This window comes from Aotus nancymaae, unplaced genomic scaffold (genome assembly GCF_030222135.1).
Source record: "Aotus nancymaae isolate 86718 unplaced genomic scaffold, 86718_ANA_hifiasm-v0.15.2.pri h1tg000002l, whole genome shotgun sequence".
Classification (NCBI taxonomy): Eukaryota; Metazoa; Chordata; class Mammalia; order Primates; family Aotidae; genus Aotus; species Aotus nancymaae.
The window spans coordinates 39,310,706-39,333,729 of record NW_026988413.1 but is presented as its reverse complement, the minus strand read 5'-3'; the positions used below and the strand labels follow the sequence as shown (position 1 = coordinate 39,333,729).

At 39.0% G+C, this 23,024-nt stretch overlaps 1 protein-coding gene across 16 annotated transcripts in view; it reads left to right on the top strand.

Annotated features, from left to right (window-relative positions):
- Positions 1 to 23,024, top strand: part of ST7 (suppression of tumorigenicity 7) — a 288,286-nt gene that overhangs the window by 192,021 nt on the left and 73,241 nt on the right. For 11 of the 16 annotated variants that reach the window (XM_012456973.2, XM_064374147.1, XM_012456981.2 and 8 more), the window contains 3 exons: positions 1,059 to 1,127; positions 3,009 to 3,163; positions 5,354 to 5,451. In XM_012456973.2, coding sequence (XP_012312396.2) covers positions 1,059 to 1,127; positions 3,009 to 3,163; positions 5,354 to 5,451 — 322 coding nt within the window. The remainder of the gene's footprint in view (positions 1 to 1,058; positions 1,128 to 3,008; positions 3,164 to 5,353; positions 5,452 to 23,024) is intronic. The other 5 variants (XM_064374161.1, XM_012456975.2, XM_064374152.1 and 2 more) reach the window with 1 other exon arrangement.

Genomic DNA, 23,024 nt, shown 5'->3' with positions numbered 1-23,024 from the left:
CACAATCTGATTTATTTACTCTTAGTAAATTTAAGCTGGCTTCCAGTGGTCACTACTTTCTTTTTAAAGTGCTTGGAGACCATCCCTTTAATAATCCATTAGAGTATCTTTCCAAATCACTGTGTTCTGTAGTTTGGGAAGTCTGCCTTCTTCCCCTTTTTGAAAATTTATGCTACATTTATCATCTCATCTTCTAGCACCTTTCCATTCTTTGTGATTCCTCAACTATCCACAGAGAGCAATTCCATGGCCTGCCTACAGGGTCTTTTGGTTTCCTGGGATTTGCCCATCCAGTCCAGTAATTCATTTAGAATGGATCAGTTATTTGCTGTCTTACATCTTTTTACCCAGTTTAGAGTTTAATTTCTTCTCCCCTTTTTCAGTCTGACAGTCATTCTCCTTGATAGAGAAGCCAGGAACAAAATAGGAGGGAGAGAGATTTGCTTTTTCTTTATTATCTACTGCTGTTAACAATAAACTTCCTTGTTTTGATGTTGTGTTGTTTGTCTTTTTTTGCTTATTTGCTTTTGTGACATGGGGATGGTGATAGGGCATTAAACATGATTTTAAAACAGGGAATAAATGGTTGTCTTTAGTATTTTATTTTGTCTTTATTATTATTATTATTATTATTATTATTTTGGCAAGTTTCAGCTAATTTGGAATTTTAGCTCTCCTGACATTATTCTTATAAGCTCATTCCACTCTCTTACAGACCATCATTACATGCCCTCTTTCCATCTTTTAAAGTGTGTCCTTTAAAAATCTGACCTGGGAGAAATCTCTGTGAAGCCATAGTGGTTAAGTGCTGCCTGTCTTTTCTTCCTGAGATGATCATTTGTGATTGCAGTTACAGTTGAACATTTGGAAGCTGCTCAACCCTCTTAAGCCATTTTCCTTCTGAGTCTCATGCCATTGAATCATGCCTCTTTTCTTTGAATTTTTTGAAGTCCACCTTCCCCTCTTTGATTACCATGAATTCTGAAATGACATAGTGACTCTCTCTGAATGTTCCTATCAATTTTCATTTTACCAACTATTTTTTTCTTCTTGGTCAGAATTAGGTCCAGAGTTGAAGTTCCCCTAATTGCTTCCTCTACCATCTGGGAGATAAAATTGTTACCAAAGTAAGTCAAGAACCTGTCGGGTGCCCTACTTCTAACCAATTGAGACTTCTAGTGGATATCTGGATGGTTGACACCCCCATCACCACACTTTCTTGCTTCTGTATGTGTATTGTGTTGTGACAAGGATGCATCATCTATATCTTCCATCGAGCTGAGCAGTCTGTTCTGTACTCCCCAACCATTAGCACTTCTATTGCTCTTTCCTTTTTCCTTCACTCACAAGCTCTTAGCATGTTTCTACCCCAAATTCATGAGTTTCCACATAGATGTATGTTTCTTGGCCAGTAGGGCTACTCTGCCTCTCCTCCTAAGAATACCGTTTGAAATATAAATAAGCAAAGCAAGCAAGCTATCCCCAACCATTCTTGGGTTCCCAGCCCAACACCTACAATCTTATAGGTAATTCCTCTGATACTGTATCTACCACTCAGTACTACAATCTCAATTTTCACTTCATTACCCTTGCCTCATATTTATACGTCGGCATCTGGAGCCTTAAGCATTTCTTCTGATGCCTGTCCCAGTTATTTTCTCCTGTGAATCACTTGAGTAGTTTCAGCATCATTATGGTTCTTTCCAAGTCATGGATGCTGCCATCTGTAGAAATTGGTTTTGCAGCTTTTTTTCTGGGCATTTTTCTCCCTACCTCACCACATTGTTTAAAGCCCCATTGATAGTTCCTCCCTGAAATTAGAGAGATTGGCTAAAGAATTACAGACCCTTCCTTAAGGCCAAGATTAACTAGTAGCCCCAAATCTCACATTAGCTGTGAAGTTCAGCCTCCTTTTCCTAGCTGGCTATTGCAGTTTGTTGACAGTAAAAGTAACATTTGGTTTTACTTTTCTGTTTATTTTCTCTCTTGTGGTCTGATGGAAATAAGTAGGGAAATGGCCACAAGTGAGGCAGTGGAGAAGGAGAGTGAAGGGATGGGTGCAGGACCTGTGTGGTCTGTTACACCCTCACCACTTCCCTGTTACATTCCCTTTCTTTGGCAGTGGATTGTTCCTTATATGCTTTGGAAGGTTTAAATTCCCAAGAACTCCCCTTGTTCATTAATTATCCTTTTGGTTTCATACTTTAGAGGGTTGTTGAAAGGATTACATGAGATGATGTATATTAAGTGCCTGGTACAGTGCTTAAGATATACTGAGCAACAAGTGGTAGTTGTTGTTGTTATTGAAGGCATGAGATTTAACTCTTGTTAGCTATTGTGGCCGAGTCAGATTTTGAGCTCTTCAGAAATAACACTACTTGTAGGTTCTTCCTGAAGCAGAAAGTCAGTGCTAACTGTAAAGAGATGTTGAAGCACTGTGTGTTTTTTTTCAATGAATAACTTGATTTAATGAATTTCTTATCCTGAACAAATCCTTAGATTGAAGAGAATCTGTGTTTAGTTAACAAAAGTAAACCTGCATATAGCACCTCTAACTTTGAGTGTTGGAAGGAACTGTTTAATAACAGCTGTTATCACCATCGCAAGCTGACATTTATGGAGCACTTAACCACATGCTGGCTACTGTACTGAGCACTTTACATGCATCACCTTACTTACCCTTGACAACAACACTGTGAACAAAGATTCCATGTTGTTCTCCATCAGGGAGGCAGAGTAAGAACTTGCCCAACGTGACACACTAATAAAGGGTGGAGTCCATACGTGAGCCCCATGCTCCTAACACCATGCATCCTACCTCTCAAGCTGAAATATAGACGTTTCTTTTGTACCATTATTTTGTGTCAGCAACTACAAACCAAGTGCATGAACCAATTGGCCACTCTGCATGTTTTGGCGTAACTCCTTGCCTTTCTGCATGAGCTCCCACAGTCTATTACCGGGTCCTTGGCTTTGTAATTGATGGTGGCTATTATCTGGATGAACAGGTGTGCAACTGCTTATATTCTGTTGGCTGAAGAGGAAGCAACAACCATTGCTGAAGCAGAAAAACTATTTAAGCAGGCCCTGAAGGCTGGAGATGGCTGTTACCGACGTTCTCAGCAGCTACAGCATCATGGATCCCAGTATGAAGCCCAACATAGTAAGGTTTCCTCCAGGTTGATGCATTGGGGGATCAGATTTGTAAAAATTATTCATCAGAGCAAATTTTTAGTCCAATTCAAAATATGATTCTCCTAGACCTGAGAAAAATTCGCTTTTGCTTTTTTAAAATACTTCTTTCCTATAAGTATAGTTAGTATATAATTAACTTATAGCTTCATTACTGTTTATATTAACATTCTCTTTCCTGCCCATAGATTCCTAACCCCAGAAATAAATGGCAGTAACCTTTAATGGTAACCTTTTCCCCTCCTGAATGCTTACATATTTCTGTTCATCAGTTGCTTCTGCTCATAACTTTAAGACCCAGTTGGGAAACAGGATTTAAATTAGCTAAAGTGTTAGCAAAGATTTTATGTTACAGATCTTCGACAACATGGATTGAAATAGGACAATTAAGAACATAACAGTTATTGATGATTGTTATCAGCATTTATCTCTTATGTAAGAAACATTGGTATTGGCTTCCAGAGAGAAGGAGCCATGAGCTCCTACTTATCTTTTTTGTATTAAAAATAATGCCTTTTTAAACAAGAAAAAGGAAAAAAATACCCTTTTAAATTTAAGATAACTTTGAAATCTGAGTCCTTTCACTTCAGTTACTAAACTGAAAGTCAATGACATTTTGGAGGCGGGGAACAGTATAGATGCAAAACAACCAGATTGTTTCTGGAATTTCCTGAGCCCCTCAACTCATCAGTTTGTTGGTTGTTTAAACAGAAATTTAGCAGTCCTTGTGGTAAGAGAGTAAGTATTTCCATGGTCCAACCAAAATTTGAGAGTATTTCTATGGTCCAACCAAAATTCGCAAAGTTATTTTGTTTCTCACTTAGTTTCTCCCTCCTGAAACTTAGAGAGTAGGGATGTATGTCCTTCATATTTGAGATTATAAAATTAAATTTTAATGTTAAACTTGGATTTGGTGTATAAACTGACTGCATTAGTCCCCATAACTAAGGTGCCAGCAAGATCTTTGCATTATAGCCTGCATATATGTGAGTATGTCCACACCTGTACCATATCAATACCTAGGTTTTTATTTTTATTCTGTAGCGTATGTATGCTAATAAAGTCTCTAATCACCATCTATGTCTTTTTAATAAAAAAAAAGTATTTTAGTGTAATGCAATACATTTTGAAGACATGTGCATTTTGTGAACTAAATGGAAATCAATACGTAAAATTACATAACCTGTAATACAACTTAAATTTTCTTTCTTTTCTTCTCTAAATTAAATCCTTTCAACCTGTTGCCTGAATCTATCCAAAAATATAATCACATTTTAAAAATTATTTGTAGGTACTTGGCAGATTTTCAGCACACATCTTGTTCTCATTGCTTAAAACTTGAAATATTAGGACTTTAGTCTTAACATCTTTTAATAGCTGCATATTATACATGTGCTTAATCTATAACAGGTGTGTCATATTTTTCTCAAACATTGTAACTTTATCGAGGATTAAGCACATGCATGTTCTCACTGGTCTGGAAACATATCCAAAAAGACATATAATTAAATAAAAGATTAAGATGAGAAATTGTTAATGTACTTTTTAAGAGTCATTTTACTGACTATCATTATAACTATTTAGCTTGTCAATTCTTTCTCTAACACTAGGGTAGTTTTTCATTTTGTTGCATATTCTATTGTCATATCTGGAATGTGTTATATTGCCATCTAAAATCAACTGCTTTGGGGACCTGGAGATGATTATGATGTCACTAGTGTTAGGGAAAAAAAATAATATAAAGCAGAGGTTCAAGATGAGGCTTCTCCAGACTTAATGTCAAGAATGAAAAAAAAATAGTTCATCAGGATGCAACCGGAGATTCACCTCTGCATCTTTACCAAAAGAATGCACACTTGAAGAATGTGGAATTCTTTCTTGTAAACCGAATACAATGTGGGTATGTTCATTTTCGCAGCACTTGCTGGCAGATGATTTTATTTATTATCAAATGTTTAACATCCTAACTCAAAAGCATGGATTAGGTAATCAGTCACATGATTTGACTTTTGGGAGTTTAAGTACTTTTACTTTACTCTATATTGATTCTACGGTTAACAAATTGTCAATGCTCTGGAGTTTTCCTTTAGGGGCAAGGCAAATGGGCCTCTGTATTTTTTTTTTTTTTTTTAATTTTGGTGTTTTATGTCTCCCTCTTCAGGACGAGACACCAATGTCTTGGTGTACATCAAAAGAAGGCTAGCAATGTGTGCCAGAAGACTCGGGAGGACCAGGGAAGCAGTGAAAATGATGAGAGATGTGAGTTTAAGTTTGTGTTTGAGATCAGTGGCTTACAGATATAGGAGCCCGCTGAATGGCCATAGCAGTCTGCACCAGTGATGGTGTGGTAGTTCCATGGGTTCTGGAGCCAGACTGTGTGGGATTCGACTCTAGTTCCCTATTTACTAGATAAGGGATGTTTGTCCTACAAGTTATTCAACTTCTCTTTGCTCTAGTTTCTTCAACTCTAAAATGGGAACAACAATAACGTCCTCACAATTCCTTTTTAGAATGTTTTTGAGCACTAAATAAGATAATACATACAATGCTTTTAATAGGGTGACTGACTTGTTTTAAAAATCTCAATAGATGTCCTTATTATCAAACCTTTGGGGCTGTAACTGGAAGCCAATAATGAGATCAGCCATGTTAGCTAACTGATTTTTTTTTTTCTGTATAGTTATTAGGAAGATTTGAATTAATTATGGGTCAAATTACTACTCTCAAATTTAATGTTATGAGCTAATCCTATTGTAGTTGTTTCAAGCATCTTCCTAGATTCTTGAACCAGGATACTTTATTAGTAGTAAAGATAAAAATTAAGAAGAGAGGAAATAGGGGGGAGTTTTAAAACAAAAGAGAACCAAGGGAGATTATGATTATTTAACTTTAAAACAAAACAGAGGTTTTAAGGGAAACCAGTTGGGGAACTTTGATTTCCATGTTTTTTGTTAGTAGGAAATGCTTTTCATAAAGAAATTGACACCAGTATGAATTGTATTTATAGGCTGTTTTCTTTTTAAAAACAATCTCAACCTTTGTCAACATTTCATTCTTTTTGCTGAATTAGAAGACATACATAACTGTGTATTATAAAAATGAAAGAACCAAGGGGCAAGATAAAAGTGGCCTCTTGCTCAATTCTCAGCTCATGGATTTGAGCACAGGAAGACTGCACACTTGGTGAGCCTTTTCTCAGTTTGTCTCTGGAAAGACAGTTATTCTTGTGAATTCCCAGTTACTCTTTGGAGGAAGGAGCGCCAACACTCAAGGCTCACTGCTGGTTATTTCTGCAAGTTACAGCATGATGTGAGAAGGCCCAAGTGAGGCTCATGCTTTGGTTTTGGCCACTCCATTAAGCAACAGTGTAGCCCCCAAATCTGGGGAGAGGAAAAAGAAGGGAAGATTATAAAGTATTTCTCTTCAACTGCAGGTGATAGATGCTCTCTAGGCCAAGCCACTGCAGAAGGAATCTCCCTCAATTAAATTATTTTTGTTGAAGGAAGAATTCAAAGAATGTTATATGGTATAAGTTGCTAATTTTAAGAAAAGGAGATTTCTGCCAAGATATGAACTTGCTCTCCAAGCTTTTAGACTTACAGAAATTCCATCCTTTGATATACTTCATCCTTCTACCAGTCACTTTGGTGCTGAAGGAGCTGGGAATTTCAGAAAGGATCAGGTGTTTCTCTGTCTTAACCTGGCCTAGCTGCATTCAGCCTTTAACAGAATTTTCTTAACTTTAATTCGCTTGGAACAGGCATGCGTTGAGGAGCTAATTTTGGTGATTTTCTTGAGTGCTTAAGTAACTTAGTAGGAAGAACAAATTCTGACGATTTTAATTTCATTTTTTTCTGTCCGTCTCCTGCTTATCATTTTCAGTGCATACATATAAAATTTCATGTGATTAAAATCAGTACATCTACATTATGATTTGCTTTTTGTTTACAATTATTTTATATTGACAATTCCATTGATTTACCTAGTTCACATATAGATCTTGGGGGAAAGATGGATGCAGTGGGAGAAACACGGTAGGATATCAAAACACCTGCATGTGAATCTCAGCTTTGCTCTTTACCAGCCTCATGATCCAAGGCAACTTCCTTATTAATACCTTTGATGGGCTTTTCATTTAGTCTTCTGTATATTGAAGATAATGATTCTACCTGAAAGGATAATTGATGGGGAGATTTAAATAAGATAATGTATAAACACCTGACATAGAGTAGGCATGCTTACAATTTTTTTCCTGTTTTTCTCCATTATGTAACTATGTCATCATTTGTTTGACCATTCTCATGATGGACATTTTATGATATTTCTAATTCATTTTTCTTGAATTAATTGATCACTCAGTTAATCTCTCTCTCCCTCTCTCTATTTAATCTCTCTCCTCTCTCTACGTATGTGTATACATACATACATAGATATATTTATGCATGTTTGCATATGTATAGATGTATGTTTCTTATATTACATCTGGATCTGTCATATTCTTAGAATACCAATACATGTGGTCCTTTTTCTGAGTTTATGGAGCATGCAGTAGACATGGGCCCTGTGGTGTAACAATCCTGTAAGGAACACTCTCAGACATAGTAGAGATATGTTTTAAAGAGAAATATTCAAAGTGCTCCTTTCTTCAGGGACTCCTTTTACCAATCCTTGCACCACAAACAGAGGAGGGAAGGTTGAGGACCCTTCTCTTTGTTAAAGCTGTGGCTGGTCCCAGCCTTGCAGGAGACAGTTGTTGGTGAGGCCTAATTTGTTTGGCTCCTTTCTAGTCATGGGTCGTAGATAATTGCGACTTCACTGAGAGGTTCACTCCTTTAACAGCATGCACATAAACCATCTTGCTGGAAGACTTTCTCTGGTAAAACAGCTCAGTAGATCCAGACAGCCTGCTGATAGAGTCTTAGGCAGGATGATCTAGTTTCTCATTAAGACACAGCCATCCTCTCCCCATATGCATGAGTTTAAACTTTCCTAGAGCAGACTTCAAAGTAGAAATACAAATGTCAGAGTTAGAATGTCTTCCATGTAGAAAGCAGAATCATTTAAAGAAATTTCTCTGGAAACACCTTAAGGAAGGGGAAACTTAATTGGTAAGAGATTCTGAAAAAGATGAAAAAGAATTCTGGGAAGGCCAGCAATAGATAATTTCTTAAATTTTCATGGCAATACACCTGTGAAATATTGATAAGGTAAACGCATTGGCTGCTTAACATCAAAATTCATCACTATTTTTTGAAGCAACACATTAATTATTTTGAATTCCCAGGATTTTTTTTAAAAAACTCATTTTGATTAGCTTCCTTTTGCAATCACAAATATGGAAGCAGCACCTTACTGCTGAGGGAATATTTTGGCAGTAGGCAGGGCTAAGAAAGCATGCTGGCTTTCTCTTTCTTTCTTTTTTTTTTTTCTTTTTTAAGACAGGGTCTCAGTCTGATGCCCAGGCTGGAGTGCAGTGGCACCATCTTGCTACAGCCTCCACTTCCCAAGCTCAAGCCATCCCCCTACCTCAGCCTTCCAAAGAACTGGGACTACAGTTGCACACCACCATGTCTGGCTAATTTTTGTATTTTTTGTAGAGACTGGGTTTTGCTATGTTGCCCAGGCTGATCTTGACCTCCTGGACTCAAGCAATCTGCCCACTTCGGCCTCCCAAAGTGCTGGGATTACTGGCCTTCCATGCTGGCTTGTCAACATCACTGTAATGTAAGATGTTGTTATTTAAAATGGAAAGGGTTACATTTTCTGCCTTATTAAATTTAAGGAAAGGTCTTTCTGCTTGCTCTCATGTTGGTAATTTTGCCTCTGTAACATTTAATATACAGCACAATTTCTTTTTTCCTTTTGACATCTACTGTTTAGCTAACCTCAAGTTTCCCTTCTGTCTTTCCCTGCCCCTATTTGAGTAGATTTGGAAGGAATGTCATAGGTCCAATGACCATGTTCTAGCCCCTTAGCCATACACTGTCAGAACTGGCATGGATAAACTAATAAGGATGGGATAGATTGCCTGTATGAAAGAGCAGTATCATGTAGACAGAGGCAGTCAATAAAGTATTTGAATTGGTAAGTCAGAGAGCTATGACTTATAAATTCCCAGTTAAGGCGTTGCACCTGTGTCCTTTGATGCCCGCTTCTTGTTGATTATTACACCTCTTTCTTGCTGGTTTAATTCTGATTGTCTACCTTCCTTGAAAGTGATAATATTTATTTTAAAAATAATGTAAACTAAAATGAGTTCTACTTAGAAAATTATTGCTGATGCTCATTACATACCCTTTTTAGGTCATTAGAGGTATCCTGGGGTGATTGACCTTTGGGAATTAGTGTGATAGTGTGAGGATGCCCTTTAAATGATTTATGAAGAGGAGCACATCTAATGAAAGCGTACTTTAGAAAATATACACCTCCAAGACTAATCAAAGTCTGTAGAACATTAAGTACTGTTGATTTGCATTTGGGCCCACTTACGTTCATGAGGGGAAATCTTTATGAAATCAATGATCTGTAAAAGAGAAATATTATGCTCTTCCAAAATTGTTTGTAAAACATATTTTAGAGAATATTTTACAACATAAATTCTGTTATTATTGCAAAGGTACAAAGATCTTTTTAGGAGGATAAATGTGAAATGAATGTTTTGGAGGTAATTTCTATTGCCTTTTCTTTCCCCTTTTCCTCATTCTTAAGTTTCCTAGTTCCTTCCTTCTCTGCTTTTCCATTCCAAAGGTCACAGTATTTCCCCTGTATACAGTATTCCTTTTTTTTTCTTTCTTAAATTTGTCATGGGTCATATTGGTAACCTGGTTGATAAATTGATCTCAATGTTGTTAAGCTTGAATGTTGAAGAAGTAAAGGACAATCGTGGGGATGGGGAGTGAGAAGAGTACCTGTAATACCTCAGGCAATCAAGTGTCACTTGAACAGTTACTTTGAAAGCTTTGACAATATGCAGGTGTAGCATTGAACTAAAGACAGAGTATACAGTGAAATATGTTAATTCCTCTGAGTGTTTCTGAAATGATTGTTGGCATGTTTCTAGATTTTCTTTGCTATACTTAGAAATAAAGAAAAAGTGAATCTTGAAAGTGGATACTAGACATAAAACCATACTGATGTTCAAAGTTCTTTATATCTACCCCTGCCTTCTTTTTGATCTGAATTGCTTTTCTGGATTTGCCTGATATTGTTGTTTAAGTTTACTTACTCAGTAAATTATTGACAATTTGTGTGTCATGGAGAAAGGAAAAGGGTTTAACTAATGAGAGCAAATAATAGATTTATCAATCATTGATTTACCTAATGGTAACCATATCAGTAATGATGAATCATGTTTTATCAGCATTCTACTCTGTATTCACTATGCATAATGAAGCAGGTGGTAAACAACCCCTGATGTGGGTGAAAATTTTAGCTGGAAATAGTGTTATTTTATTTGCTATTAGGTATTTCCATTTACATGACTGATAACCTGAGCTGTCACTATCAAGATTTCTCATATGCTGCATGCTAATTTTTCAGTGCATTGAGTAGTATACCCTAGAACCTTCCATTTATATGGCTGGCTAGATGCCTGTATCTGAGTAAGTGATTTAGCTTCCCTCCTCAAAAATCCTATTTTGGGCCTACTTTTCCAGGTATGGGTCTTTGGTTTCTGTTTCCCAGCTATACCTACACAGTTTCTCTGAAATCAACTAGATTTTATCTTCCTGAAGTTCCTCACCAACTATATTTTAAGAGGGATCTAATCAAATCCCCCAAAATGCCCCCAAGAAAGCATAAATTTGTTATACTTCACAAAAAGATCAAGAAGTCACTACTTAAGATAAAAATGAATACTGCCTTCTGGGTTCAAGCGATTCTCCTGCCTCAGCCTCCCGAGTAGCTGGGACTACAGGTGCCCGCCACCATGCCTGGCTAATTTTTTTGTGTATTTTTAGTAGAAACGGGGTTTTACCATATTGGCCACACTGGTCTCGAACTCCTGACCTTGTGATCCACCCACCTCGGCCTCCCAAAGTGCTGGGATTACAGGCATGAGCCACCACGTCTGGCCTCATCTTAATTTTTACAGGCTGCTGTGTGGCAGGGGAGAAGCCAAGGAGTCAGCCAGCGGGCTCTTGTATTAATCTTGGTGAGCCACAATGGCAGCTAAGGCCAGAGTGGTAGCAGAGGAGTGGTGCGAGGTGAGCAGATTCTAGATATATTTTGAAGACAAGATTAACAGAATTTGCTAATCAATCAGATGTACAGTACGAGAAAAAAGAAAAGTCAAGGCTGATTCTAAGTATTTGCCTTGAAAGAGAAGGGCTTTCTGTCAGCTAAGATGTGGAAGCCTGGGGGTGAAAGAGGTTTTTTGAGAGAAAAGTATGAGTTCAGTTTTGAACATGTTACATTTGAGAGAGCACCTATTCATTTTTATCATAAATAGTGACTTCTTGATCTTTTTGTGGACTATAACAAATTTATGCTTTGTTGAACAAAGTATAAATTTTGGGGGATTTGATTTGATCTCTCTTGAAATATAGTTGGTGAGGAACCTCAGGAATATAAAATCTAATTGATTTCAGAGAAACTGTGACTATAACAGTCTTGCAGAATATAGACTGTAATGTCATGTCTATAGATCTCCACTTCTCCTGTTTTACTCAACACTATTATTCAGGCCGTCTGTTTTTGCTCTATGTACCTCTTGTGTCTAGTTTGTAGTTTCTAACTGCAGTATCGTATTCCATGTTGTGTTCTTACTCTATTTTACTTAACCTTTCCTCTAGTGAAGGACCTCCAGGTTTCTCTCAACTTCCCTTTATCCCAGCAGTGCTACATTGAACATCCTTGTAGACCTGTGAGAAACATTCATTAGGCTGTACCCCTAAGGGAGGGATTATACACGTGCTTGATTTCAGTGAGTCTTGCCGTTTCACTCTTCAGAATGACTGCCTATGATTGTCTAAATTCTCACCAGCAATACCTGACTATGCCCATGTATCTCAGTACTAGGCTGTGCTTCAAGCATGTCTATATTTAATATACATATTTATATATTTAAAAAATGTATTACATAGCTTTTCATGATGTTATTTCATAATTTAAAAATACTATGTAGATTTTTCTTCCTTTTCATTTTGTATTTTATTTGCCTCTTTTTACTCTATTTTCCCTGATTAGTCTTGGCAGACATTGTCTATTTTGCCAGTCTTTTAAAAACAGTTAGGTTTTATTTATTTCCTCAACTTTTTTGTTTTTATTCTGTTTTTTTCTTTCCATATTTGTATTATTGTTTCTTCTCTTCATCCTTCTCACCCTCCATCCTCTGTGTTTGTTGCCTTTTTACCATTTGATTCTAAGCATTTTAAAATTTCTTTATAATTTTATACCCTGTATAGTATATTTTAGCCCCCTGTCATTGATTTTTTTTCCTTTACATTATGCTTAGAAAACATACATCATATGATATTGATTTGGGGAGAATTTATGGACACTTCCCCTGAGGCCTAGCATATGGTCAGGTTTAATAAATGTTATGCCTGTTTTTGAAAAGAATATAATCCCTGTTGGGTGTAAAGATTTATATGTATTTACTAGTTTGAGCTTATAAACCATATTATTCAAATCTTCTATATCAGTTTATTTTGTCTGTTAGTGCCATAAGTTTCTAAGAAGAATGTGATAGAATATTCACCCCCAGCTGTTTAGTAATCTGTTTTTTCCATGCTCAGTTATTTGTTCCTTTATATATTTTGAGGTTCTATTATTGGGTGCATTTATGTTGGTGATTATTATGACTTATTGGTATGTTGTTATGAGTATGTAATGTCCCTTATATTTCTTCCTTGAATTTTTAAACTTGTGTTAAGAATAGCTCCACTAGCTTATTGGGATTCATACTTGCCTGGTTTATTTTTGTCTAAATTTTATAATCAAGCTTTCTATAAGTTTTTGATGGATCGTTTGGATCTGTAAAATTTTTGATGAATATTGTCTTTATTCAGATCTGATGATTTTATGCTTTTGATTGGCATGTTTATCTTATTTGTGTATAGAGATTAACAGAATAATTACTGCTTTTTTTGTGTGCATGTGTGCTGTCTTTCATGTTTTGTATGTCATACTTTCTCTCTTCCATTGGAAGAATCTCCACTGATTCAACATTTTAAATTTCTGTTTTATTCTTCTGATATTGCCAACTCACTAAGATCCATACTTAAATTTATGTTTCTTGATTAGTTACTAAGCTTATCACTGTCTTATTATCTATACATTATTTCCAAATGATACAGTTAACTTAGCATGTGCAGCCCCTGCTTCCCGCCTTAAATCAGGCAGCAACCATGGACATTTGTGAACAGCTTTTCCTTCTGGGAGATGTGTGGGGAGCACTGATGTCTGAGTTTCTGCTGGCCTGACAGGGTTGCTTCTATGAGCAGAAGCCGGTAAAGTTGTTGATTTCTAGGGTAAGCAAAGAGATGATCACTGGAAACAGACATAATGCAGACCTGGGCTATCAGGAATAGAAATCATAAAGCAGGCAAAGCCAGCAATGCATGAGATGACCAGGGAGGACAATGAGTTGGGTCTGCTGGGTTTCTCCCTTTTGAATAATCAATGCAAAAGCATTGATCATATCTTTCTTACTGGACCGCTATCTCTACTGCTGGTTAAGACCAGGTACCCTGTTAGCCTTTCCTCTCTCCTTGGGCCTGGGGAAGCTACCTTTCTGACTCAAGAATCATCAGATACACAAAGCTACTTTATGAGACTTCCCACTAAGCCATGTAAATATAAGCTTAGGCTCTAGCAGGACATCTTTACTACCAGTAAAATTTTTACTTTCTAAATAGAGTAAGGCCAGTTACCACCCCGCTTCTTTCCCAAACACCCATTTCTTGAGATCAGATGGGCTGTCCATCCAGCTTAATATATCACTGTCCCATTTTCCACTCTGATTCATGACTTCTTGTTGTTCCCTGGAGGGTCAGGAGCAAGGCTTTTTAAGTTTTCATTGAGGAGATGCTCTCTGCTCCTACTCTGACAGGCTCCTCTTGCGTTTAGGCATGTAGAGGTATTCTTACCCTCCAATTTCTGCTATATGCAAGTATTTCATTTTATCTTGACTATCCTTGTTCTACCTTTTTTTTTTGAAAGCATCATTTTTTGAGCCCATTGACGTTTTATTCTAATTTGGATGGATAGCTGTGGTTTTGTGTTCGTTTGTTTTTCTTAACGCTTGATTCTGCTTCTTTTCGTTTCTCCTTTTTCTTTTTTAATTGGAGGAACTTACTTTGGAAGTCTGGTTATCTTTGGCTAAATGTTAACATTTAAAACCAAGGCACCAAAAAGTTTTTGGAGGCTCTATGTTTATATCTAGGGCTGAATGCCTGATAGGTTTTACTTCTGGTTGCCTAGGCAACTGGCTTATTACTTAACCACATACTTCCCTCAAATATCAGTACCTGGATCTTTTTTTTTCCATAGTGGTTCATTTTCTCCATGGAAAGATTGTAAGGTCTTTTGCTTGTGGAGTATACACCTGACTGCCACTGTTTCTGGGATTAGGTTGGGAGATGGAGCTATGTCATTCAGTATCCAGACTGTCACCTTAATTATTCTGTTTTTAGCACCAGGTATCACTTAGTCCCTCACTATGCCTAATATCCCTGGTTTCATGGTTGTCTGAGGTGGGAAAGGGAAACTGGAGTATCTAGTCAATGTGGGTATAGACTTAAACCCAGTCTTGTTCTCTGGCTTCTTCTGTGCCTCATGCCTTCAAGTGCTGAGGCCCTCAGAGATTGTTTCCTTTTTGTTTGCATCTCTTCTTGAAAGTATTTTAGGAGCTAATGTTGTCCACTCTGCTCATGCAGTTACCCATATTCCATAAGCTTTACATCACCTAAAAATTCTTCATAGTGTTTCATCTTCTCTTGACTCTTCTGTTTGTGAGTTTATGCTTTTTTAAATTCTTCTGCTTTTTGGAAGAAGAGGGGTGAAACACAAGTGGCCAGTTGGCATTTCAGTTGTAACCTCTTTTCGGTTGCTTCCCTCCTGGAACACACTCTTTTCTTGCTCTCTGTGGTCTCTCACTTGAGTAATTTCTCTCCTGCCTCTCCGTCTACTCCTTTTCAGTCTTTTCCCTGGCTCTTCCTGCCTGCAGCTTCTCAGTGCTGGAGGGCTGCAGCCACTGCCTGGGCCTCTGTTCTTCCCTGTGACACTCCCTCTCCAGCCATCTCACTTGGCCCTCCACTCTGAATACAGGCTGTAAGGTAATGACTCCTATAGTTGTATCTCCCTCTTAACTTCTCTGTTAAACTCCAGATTTATGTTCATTTGCCTACCTGACATCATCACTTAGGTATCTAATAGGTACCTCAAACTCAATGTGTCAAAAAAAATTGAACTTTTCTTTCTTTTTTTTGAGACGGAGTTTCACTCTTGTTACCCAGGCTGGAGTGCAATGGTGCGGCTCACTGCAACCTCCACCTCCTGGGTTCAGGCAATTCTCCTGCCTCAGCCTCCTGAGTAGCTGGGATTACAGGCACACGCCACCATGCCCAGCTAATTTTTTGTATTTTTAGTAGAGATGGGGTTTCACCATGTTGACCGGGATGGTCTCGATCTCTTGACCTCGTGATCCACCCGCCTCGGCCTCCCAAAGTGCTGGGATTACAGGCGTGAGCCACTGCGCCCGGCTAAAATTGAACTTTTCAATCGTTTACTCCAAATCTGTTTCTTCACTATCTTGGTAAGTCACATTACATCTACTTAGTCGCTCATGTGAAAAACCTAGGATTTGTCCTTGATTCCTCTCTTTGTCTCACCTTCAGCATTCAATTAATGTGTGCAATTCCTTGTTGGCTTTACTGCCAAAGTGTGTACAGATTCTAGTCACCTCTTCCAACAGCACTGCTATGATCCTCATTCAGGTTACTGCTGTCTTTCATCTCAGCTATGCAGTTGGTCTCCAGACTTCCACTGTTGCCTGTCGAAAGTTCATTCTGAAGAAAGTAACCCAAACTACTTTTTAAAACTGAGTTCAGCATTTGTCACTTTTCTGCTGAAAAGCCTTCAATGATTTACCATTGCATTTTGAATAAAATACAAACTTCATACATGGTCTGCAAGGCCTCACATGATCTTGTCCCTGCCTAGTCTCCTGAACTCAGCTCATGCTACTCTTTTGCTAACTCACTAGGCTGTACTCACACTGGATTTCTTTTTGAGTGTGCCAAGCTTGCTTGATCCTTTGCATAGGACCTTTGCACAGGAATAGACTGCTTCAGATCCTCTCTTGGTTGGCTCCTTCTTGTCATTTATGCTGAGCTGGATTAGCACTTTAGAATGGGCTTTTCATGATGCCCAGTTGAAGGAGCACTATGCACACACACTCATGTGCACACACAAACACTCTTTTTTTTTAAATTGAGTCAAAGTCTCACCCTGTCATCCAGGCTAGAGTGCAATAATATGATCTTGTCTCACTGCAACCTCTGCCTCCTGGGTTCAAGCAATGCTCCTGCCTCAGCCTCCTGAGTTGCTGGGATTACGGGTGGGTGCCACACCACCTGGCTAATTTTTTTTTTGTACTTTTAGTAGAGATGGGGTTTCACCATGTTTTCCAGACTGGTCTTGAATGCCTGACCTCAAGTGATCTGCCCACCTCGGCCTCCCAAAGTGCTGGGATTACAGGTGTGAGTCACCGTGCCTAACCACACTACTTTTTTTCTTATTTATTTTTCTTATTTTTAAATTGCCCTTCTACTTTTGAAGTCATTTATTTATTTACTCATTTATTATCTGTATTCCCCACTTTCACTGGAAAATAAATTCTAAAAGGGCAGGAACATCATCTTCCACAGCACATGATAGATGGATACTCAATTTTTGTTGAATGAATGAATGATAGATAGGTACTCAATTAATTTTTGTTGAATGAATGGATGAATAGGTGAATGCCTGAATGGGGAGTAAAGGGGTGCACTTTCCATCCCAAATCCTGGTAAAAGCCAAGATAAGAGGACTCAACTAAGAATTTATGACCCCAGGCCAGGCATGGTGGCTCACACCTGTAATCCTAGCACTTTGGGAGGCCGAGGTGGGTGGATCACTTGAGGTCAGGCATTCGAGACCAGTCTGGCAAACACAGTGAAACTCTGTCTCTACTAAAAATACAAAAATTAGCCAGGTGTAGCAGCATGCGCCTGTAGTCCCAGCTACTCAGGAGGCTGAGGCAAGAGAATCGCTTGAACCTAGGAGGCAGAGGTTGCAGTGAGCCTAGACTGTGCCATTGCACTCCAGCCTGGGCAACAGAGAGAGACTCCATCTCAGAAAAAAGAAAAAAAATTATGACCCCGTATTAAAAGCTCTCTTTTACCATAAACACTTCTTTAGTTTCTTTAGGGAACACCTCTCTGTTTACAGAGTAGTCAGTCATTTTATTTCCATTAAACTCAGGGCAATGAGAAAGGTTGCTCAGCCCAGCTGCTATGAAGTCAAGTGTTTAATTACATATGGCTACTGCCCCACAACCCACTCCTGCTTTCTGTCTCTGCCAACTCCATATTTGGAGCCTTTGTGAGGCTTTTCTCAGAACAGCTGTAGCTTCCTCTGCTGTGGCCTGATCAAGTCCCACTTACAGTTTATCTTGGAGAAAATTGTTAAAATCTCTTGACTCTGCCAGCCATTCTCCTGCCTGCTTTGCTGTTCTCATCACAGGTATAGATTTATCTCCTTCAATAGCATTTTCTTTTTCTTTTTCTTTTTCTTTCCCTTTCCCTTTCCCTTTCCTTTTCCCTTTCCCTTTTCCCTTTCCCCTTTCCCCCTTTCCCTTTCCCTTTCCCTTTCCCTTTCCCTTTCCCTTTCCCTTTCCCTTCTTGACAGAGTCTCACTCTCTCACCAGGCTAGAGTACAGTGGTGTGATTTCAGTGCACTGCAACCTCCACCTCCCCGGTTCAAGTAATTCCCCTGCCTCAGCCTCCCAAGTAGCTGGGACTACAGGCGCACTCCAACATGCCCTGCTGATTCTTTGTATTTTAGTAGAGATGGGGTTTCACAGTGTTGGCCAGGATGATCTCGATCTCCTGACCTCGTGATCTACCTACCTTGGTCTCCTAAAGTGCTGGGATTATAGGAGTGAGCCACTGCCCTGGCCTTTGATAGCATTTCCTAATAATTTCAATAGGTTTTGTTGCAGGGGAGAGGAGTGGCCAGGTTTGTTCAGTCTTCCATCTGCATTTCTTAGTCTTTTGCCTGAGTTCTTTTACTGCTGTGATGTGGGCTATATAGAGCCTTCACAAGTGGATCTAGAGTGTATGCATTAATAAATAACTCCATCTGGTGTTCTCATATATCACTGATTTTAGGGAGATAATTTTTTTAGATCTTTTGCTAAAGAGTCAAAAGTCATTGTATGCTGCTGCTTCAGAGTATAACACATGTCTGTCTCAGAGAGAGAGAGAAATGGTCACTCCTGTCTTGAATAGTTTTCTGTTTCAACCTGCCTTCTATTTTTCTAATGGAGAGACACAGTCCAAATGTCCTGGGTTTCATTTAGTGGGTCCTAAATCCACTTGAGTAGAACAACCCCATGTGGATTGTAGGTTCATTTTGAGAGATTTAAGAGGTAGAGTTAAGAGAAATTGGAGACTGGTTAAGTTTTTGTTTTTTACTTTCAGGGTGGTGGGTGTTGGATGAGGAAGAGAGTGAGAAAGTTAAGTCATAGATAACGTCTAGATGTCTTGCCTGGGAAAGTGGGCAGAAAACATTGCCTTCATGGGGATTGAGCTTGTAGTCTAAGTAGCTGGTTTAGGGAGGGGTGGGCAGGAGGAATGATTTCAGCTTTGGACCTGCTAAACCTGCGGGTCATCCAAATGAAAATATGTAGAAGGCAGTGGGATATACAGACCTTAGGCTTATGAGAGAAATGTGGGCTAGAGGAAGTTCTGGGAATGAGATCAGCATGGGAGGTGATTTATGAGATTATGGAGGAAAAATTGAGTAGAGTGAAAAAACAAGAGTAGGATTGATCAGTCAAAGGAGACTTGAAAATTGACCAGAAAAGTAGGAAGAATGTTTAGGCCACTGTTGTGTCATGAAATCCATACCAACAGAACATCTCAGAGGGAAAAAATGATCAACAGTACCAAGTGCTACAGAGGAAAATGTGTGTATGATCTGAACAATTCTTAGTCCAGTACTTGTCACACAATTACTCAGTAAACATTTATTATGGAGAAAACCATTTGTTACATTTTACTTCAAAGAGGTGGTTGGCAATTTGCCAAAAGCAAGATCAGTAGAGTGTAAAGGGTATAAAATAGATTCCATTGTGTTATCTCCTGAGTGTGAGGTCAGATGTCTACTGGAGTAGTAGAGCTCTTGCAATAAGCTTATATGGAAATGGAAAAGAGAGAGGTGATGATACCTAGAAGGGAACCTGTAAGCAGTAGAAGACCTGAGCACATGCCATTGTTGCTGGGAAAATACTGAAGAGAAGGGGAAAAATTAAACATGCAAATGAAAGAGAGGGGATCACTGATAGAATGAAGTCCTAGTCCAGAGTGGTGAATTCCAGAGCACAGGAGGGGAGGAGTGACTAAAGGAGTACTACAGAATAAATGTTTGTATTCTCCCTGAATTCATATGTCAAAGCTCCTCTCCCCACTGTGATGGCATTTGGAGATAGGGCCCTTTGGGAGCTAATTAGGTCATGAGGGTAGAGCCCCTACAGATAGGATTAGTGCCCTTATAAGATAAGACAGGAGAGGATCTCTCTGTGCCATGTAAGGATACAGCGAGAAGGTAGACCTCTGCAAACCAGGAAGAGGGCCCTCACCAGAAACCAAATCTGCCAAGACCTGCATCTTGGACTTCCCAGCCTCCAGAACTGTGAGAAATAGATTTCTGTTGTTTAAGATGTACAGTGACATTCTCTGATAGCAGGCTGAGCAGACAAAGACAAAGGATTCCCTGTGTGGCTGGTAGGGCTAGGAAGATAGATCTGCATGCAGGTGGGGCCTGTAGTGGAGAGGTACGGTAGAGGTGAAGAGTGACAAGTTTCCTGCCTGCTGACTTTTGTTTACTTAATTAGATAGAAGACAGAGTCATCTGCTGGGAGCTAATTGAGAGGAAGTAGGTTAAGAGTATGAAAGGAGTGGTGGAATTTGCAGGAGAGAAGTCACCAGAGAGGTAAATCCTGGAGGTTTACTGGGCAGTTTTGGCCCAGTAGAGGTCAGAGATCAATATACTTTAGTTGTTCCTCTATACCTCATAGTTATACCCTTTGTCCTGAATGTTGGAGCAGAAATGATAGACATCTGGGTTGACCAAGGGTCAGGGTGTTGCTATGTGAGTGGAATGAAAAGACATGAGGAAGTCAGGAATTTGAGGAATTGGCAAGGAAATGGGAAGGCAATGGGCCATGGGCTCTAGGTTGGTGAAAGGAGAAAGGAGAGGAAGGGTAAGAAGGAATGATGGATTCATTCTTTTTTAAAAGCAAGCATCTATAGAATGCCTGACACCAAGACAGACAACATCCCTACCAGCATGGGGGAGGGGAGACATGGATGATAAAGACAGTTACAGTTAATGGTAAGTGCTATAGAGAAACAAAATAGGCTGCCATGATAGGTAGCAGGAGGGCCTAATTTAGATAAGTGCTCAGGGAGGGCCTCCATAGGAGGTCATATTTTTATGGAGATCTAAAGGGTGAGAGGGAGCCAACCACATGAAGATCTCATCAGAGGAAGAACTAATGCAGAGGTCCTGAGACTGGGAAGAGTTTAGCAAGAATGGAAGGGAGGCCAAAGTAACAAAAGGGAAGGTCAGAATGAGATGAATTTGAAAAGACAAGCAGCAACCATGTCATTTAGGGCTGTGTAGTTTTGTAAGGAGTTTAGATTTCATTGTAAGTACAGTGGGAAGCTTTTGAAGTGTATACAACAAAGGAGGGATGGGATCTTACTAAGCTACATTCTCAAGAATGGAGAGCAGGAATGAAGGCAGGAGGCCAGTTAAGCAGTCATTAATAGTATTCCAGGCAAGAGCTGAAGAGGGTTTGGATTTGGGAGTGGCAGTGAAGAAGTGGTTGGATTTTAGATATATTTGGACATATATATCTCAATGCTCTCCCCTTGGTTTAAACTATCATCTCTTGCTTGGAGTGTACTAACAGCCTTCCCTTTTAACTGGCCTTTCTGCTTCTACTCTTAATTCTACTCTCCGCATAGCAGAGAATGGAACCATTGAAGACTCCATAAGTAAGATATTGTTACTCTTTGACTTCAAACCTTCTAGGGACCTCTCATCTCACTCAGAGTTTAAACTCTAAAAGTGGCCTACAAGACTGTCCACAGTCTAGCTACTGTGTTCACTGTGCTCCAGCCATGCTGGCCTTCTTGTATTTGTTGACTACACCAGACTCATTCCCACCCCAGAAACTGTACCCTGCTGGAACCTTTCCCCAGCATGCTTCTCTTCCAGACATGCTCATGACTTGCTCTGTTATCAGTTTCTGTTTAAATGTCACCTTTGCAATCCTACTTTCCCTGGTTGCTCTATTTAAAAATCACATCTGCCTGTGCTGTACCAGCATTCACAAACCAATTTACCTGCTTGCTTTATTCTCCTCAAAATTTATCATGATCTGACAGTCTATGAATTTTTTTATTTGCCTATTTTCTGTTTCCTTTCACTAGAATGTCATTTTCATGAGGACAAGATTTTTTTTATGGTAGAATAGTGCCTGACACATAGCAACTAGTCAATAACTATTTGTAAAATGAATTGCTGAATGGATTGGCTGCAGAAAAAAGAAATGGTATAATCAGGGAAAAGTTAAAAGTGCACAGCTTTTTAGCTGGATCAACTTGGTGGTGGTCATACCATTTACTGAAAGAAGGATGACTAGGAGAGGAACAGGTTTTAAATGGTACAGTGGGCATTCTGCTTGTGTCATGTAGAGTTTCAGATACCTATTATAGCTCTAGGTAGATATTTCAGGAAGAAAATTGGATGTAGACCTGGAACTCAGAGGTGAGGAGTTTGGGAGTTATCAACATATACAGGATTTAAAGCCATGATGTTGAATAGGGTCATGTATGTGGAGAGATAGAGAAGATTAAGAAATGAGTCCCAGTGGTCTCCAACATTGACAGAGGAGAAGGATCCAGTGGCTTCTGAGCAGGGGTAGCTGGAAAGGCAGGAGTAAAACCAGGAGAGTGTGATAACACGGGGGCTAAAAGAAGAAAGAATTTCTACAGTAATGAGAGTGGCCCAAGAAAGATAAGGACAAAAAATTAGAGAGGACAAGGCACTGGTGGTCTCAGTGAAATTAAAGAGGAAGTTTGGTGGGAGTAATGGTGTGAGATAACTGGAGAGTAGTATGTTATGGTCAGAGCATTGCATAGTTGAATTTTAGAGGAACATGTCTAGATAATGTCAATGTCTGGAGTTTGGCTATCATATTGGGTTGCTTAATTACAATGGAAAGATGGTCTTATTTTTAGAAGGTAAAACACTAAGAGTCTAAGTTACTAGATGGGATGTTCACATAGACTGAAATTATCTTTGTGGAGGGTAAAACTTAAGGTCAAGAGTGAGAATTTGGAGATGGGTGCCAAAATCTTCAATGTGTGCAGGTCTGTTACCTGGTAGAAAACATGGTAAGAGAATGCTCGCGGGTGCTGGAAACATGATGGCATGAACTTCTGAGGAGCAAGAACTACTGCTCAAGAGCTGAGCATTAATTAATCTGGATGCACTTTGGGCAATGAGGAGAAGCCAGCCCTACATTCTGCCTTATAGGCAAAAGGTTTTTAGGG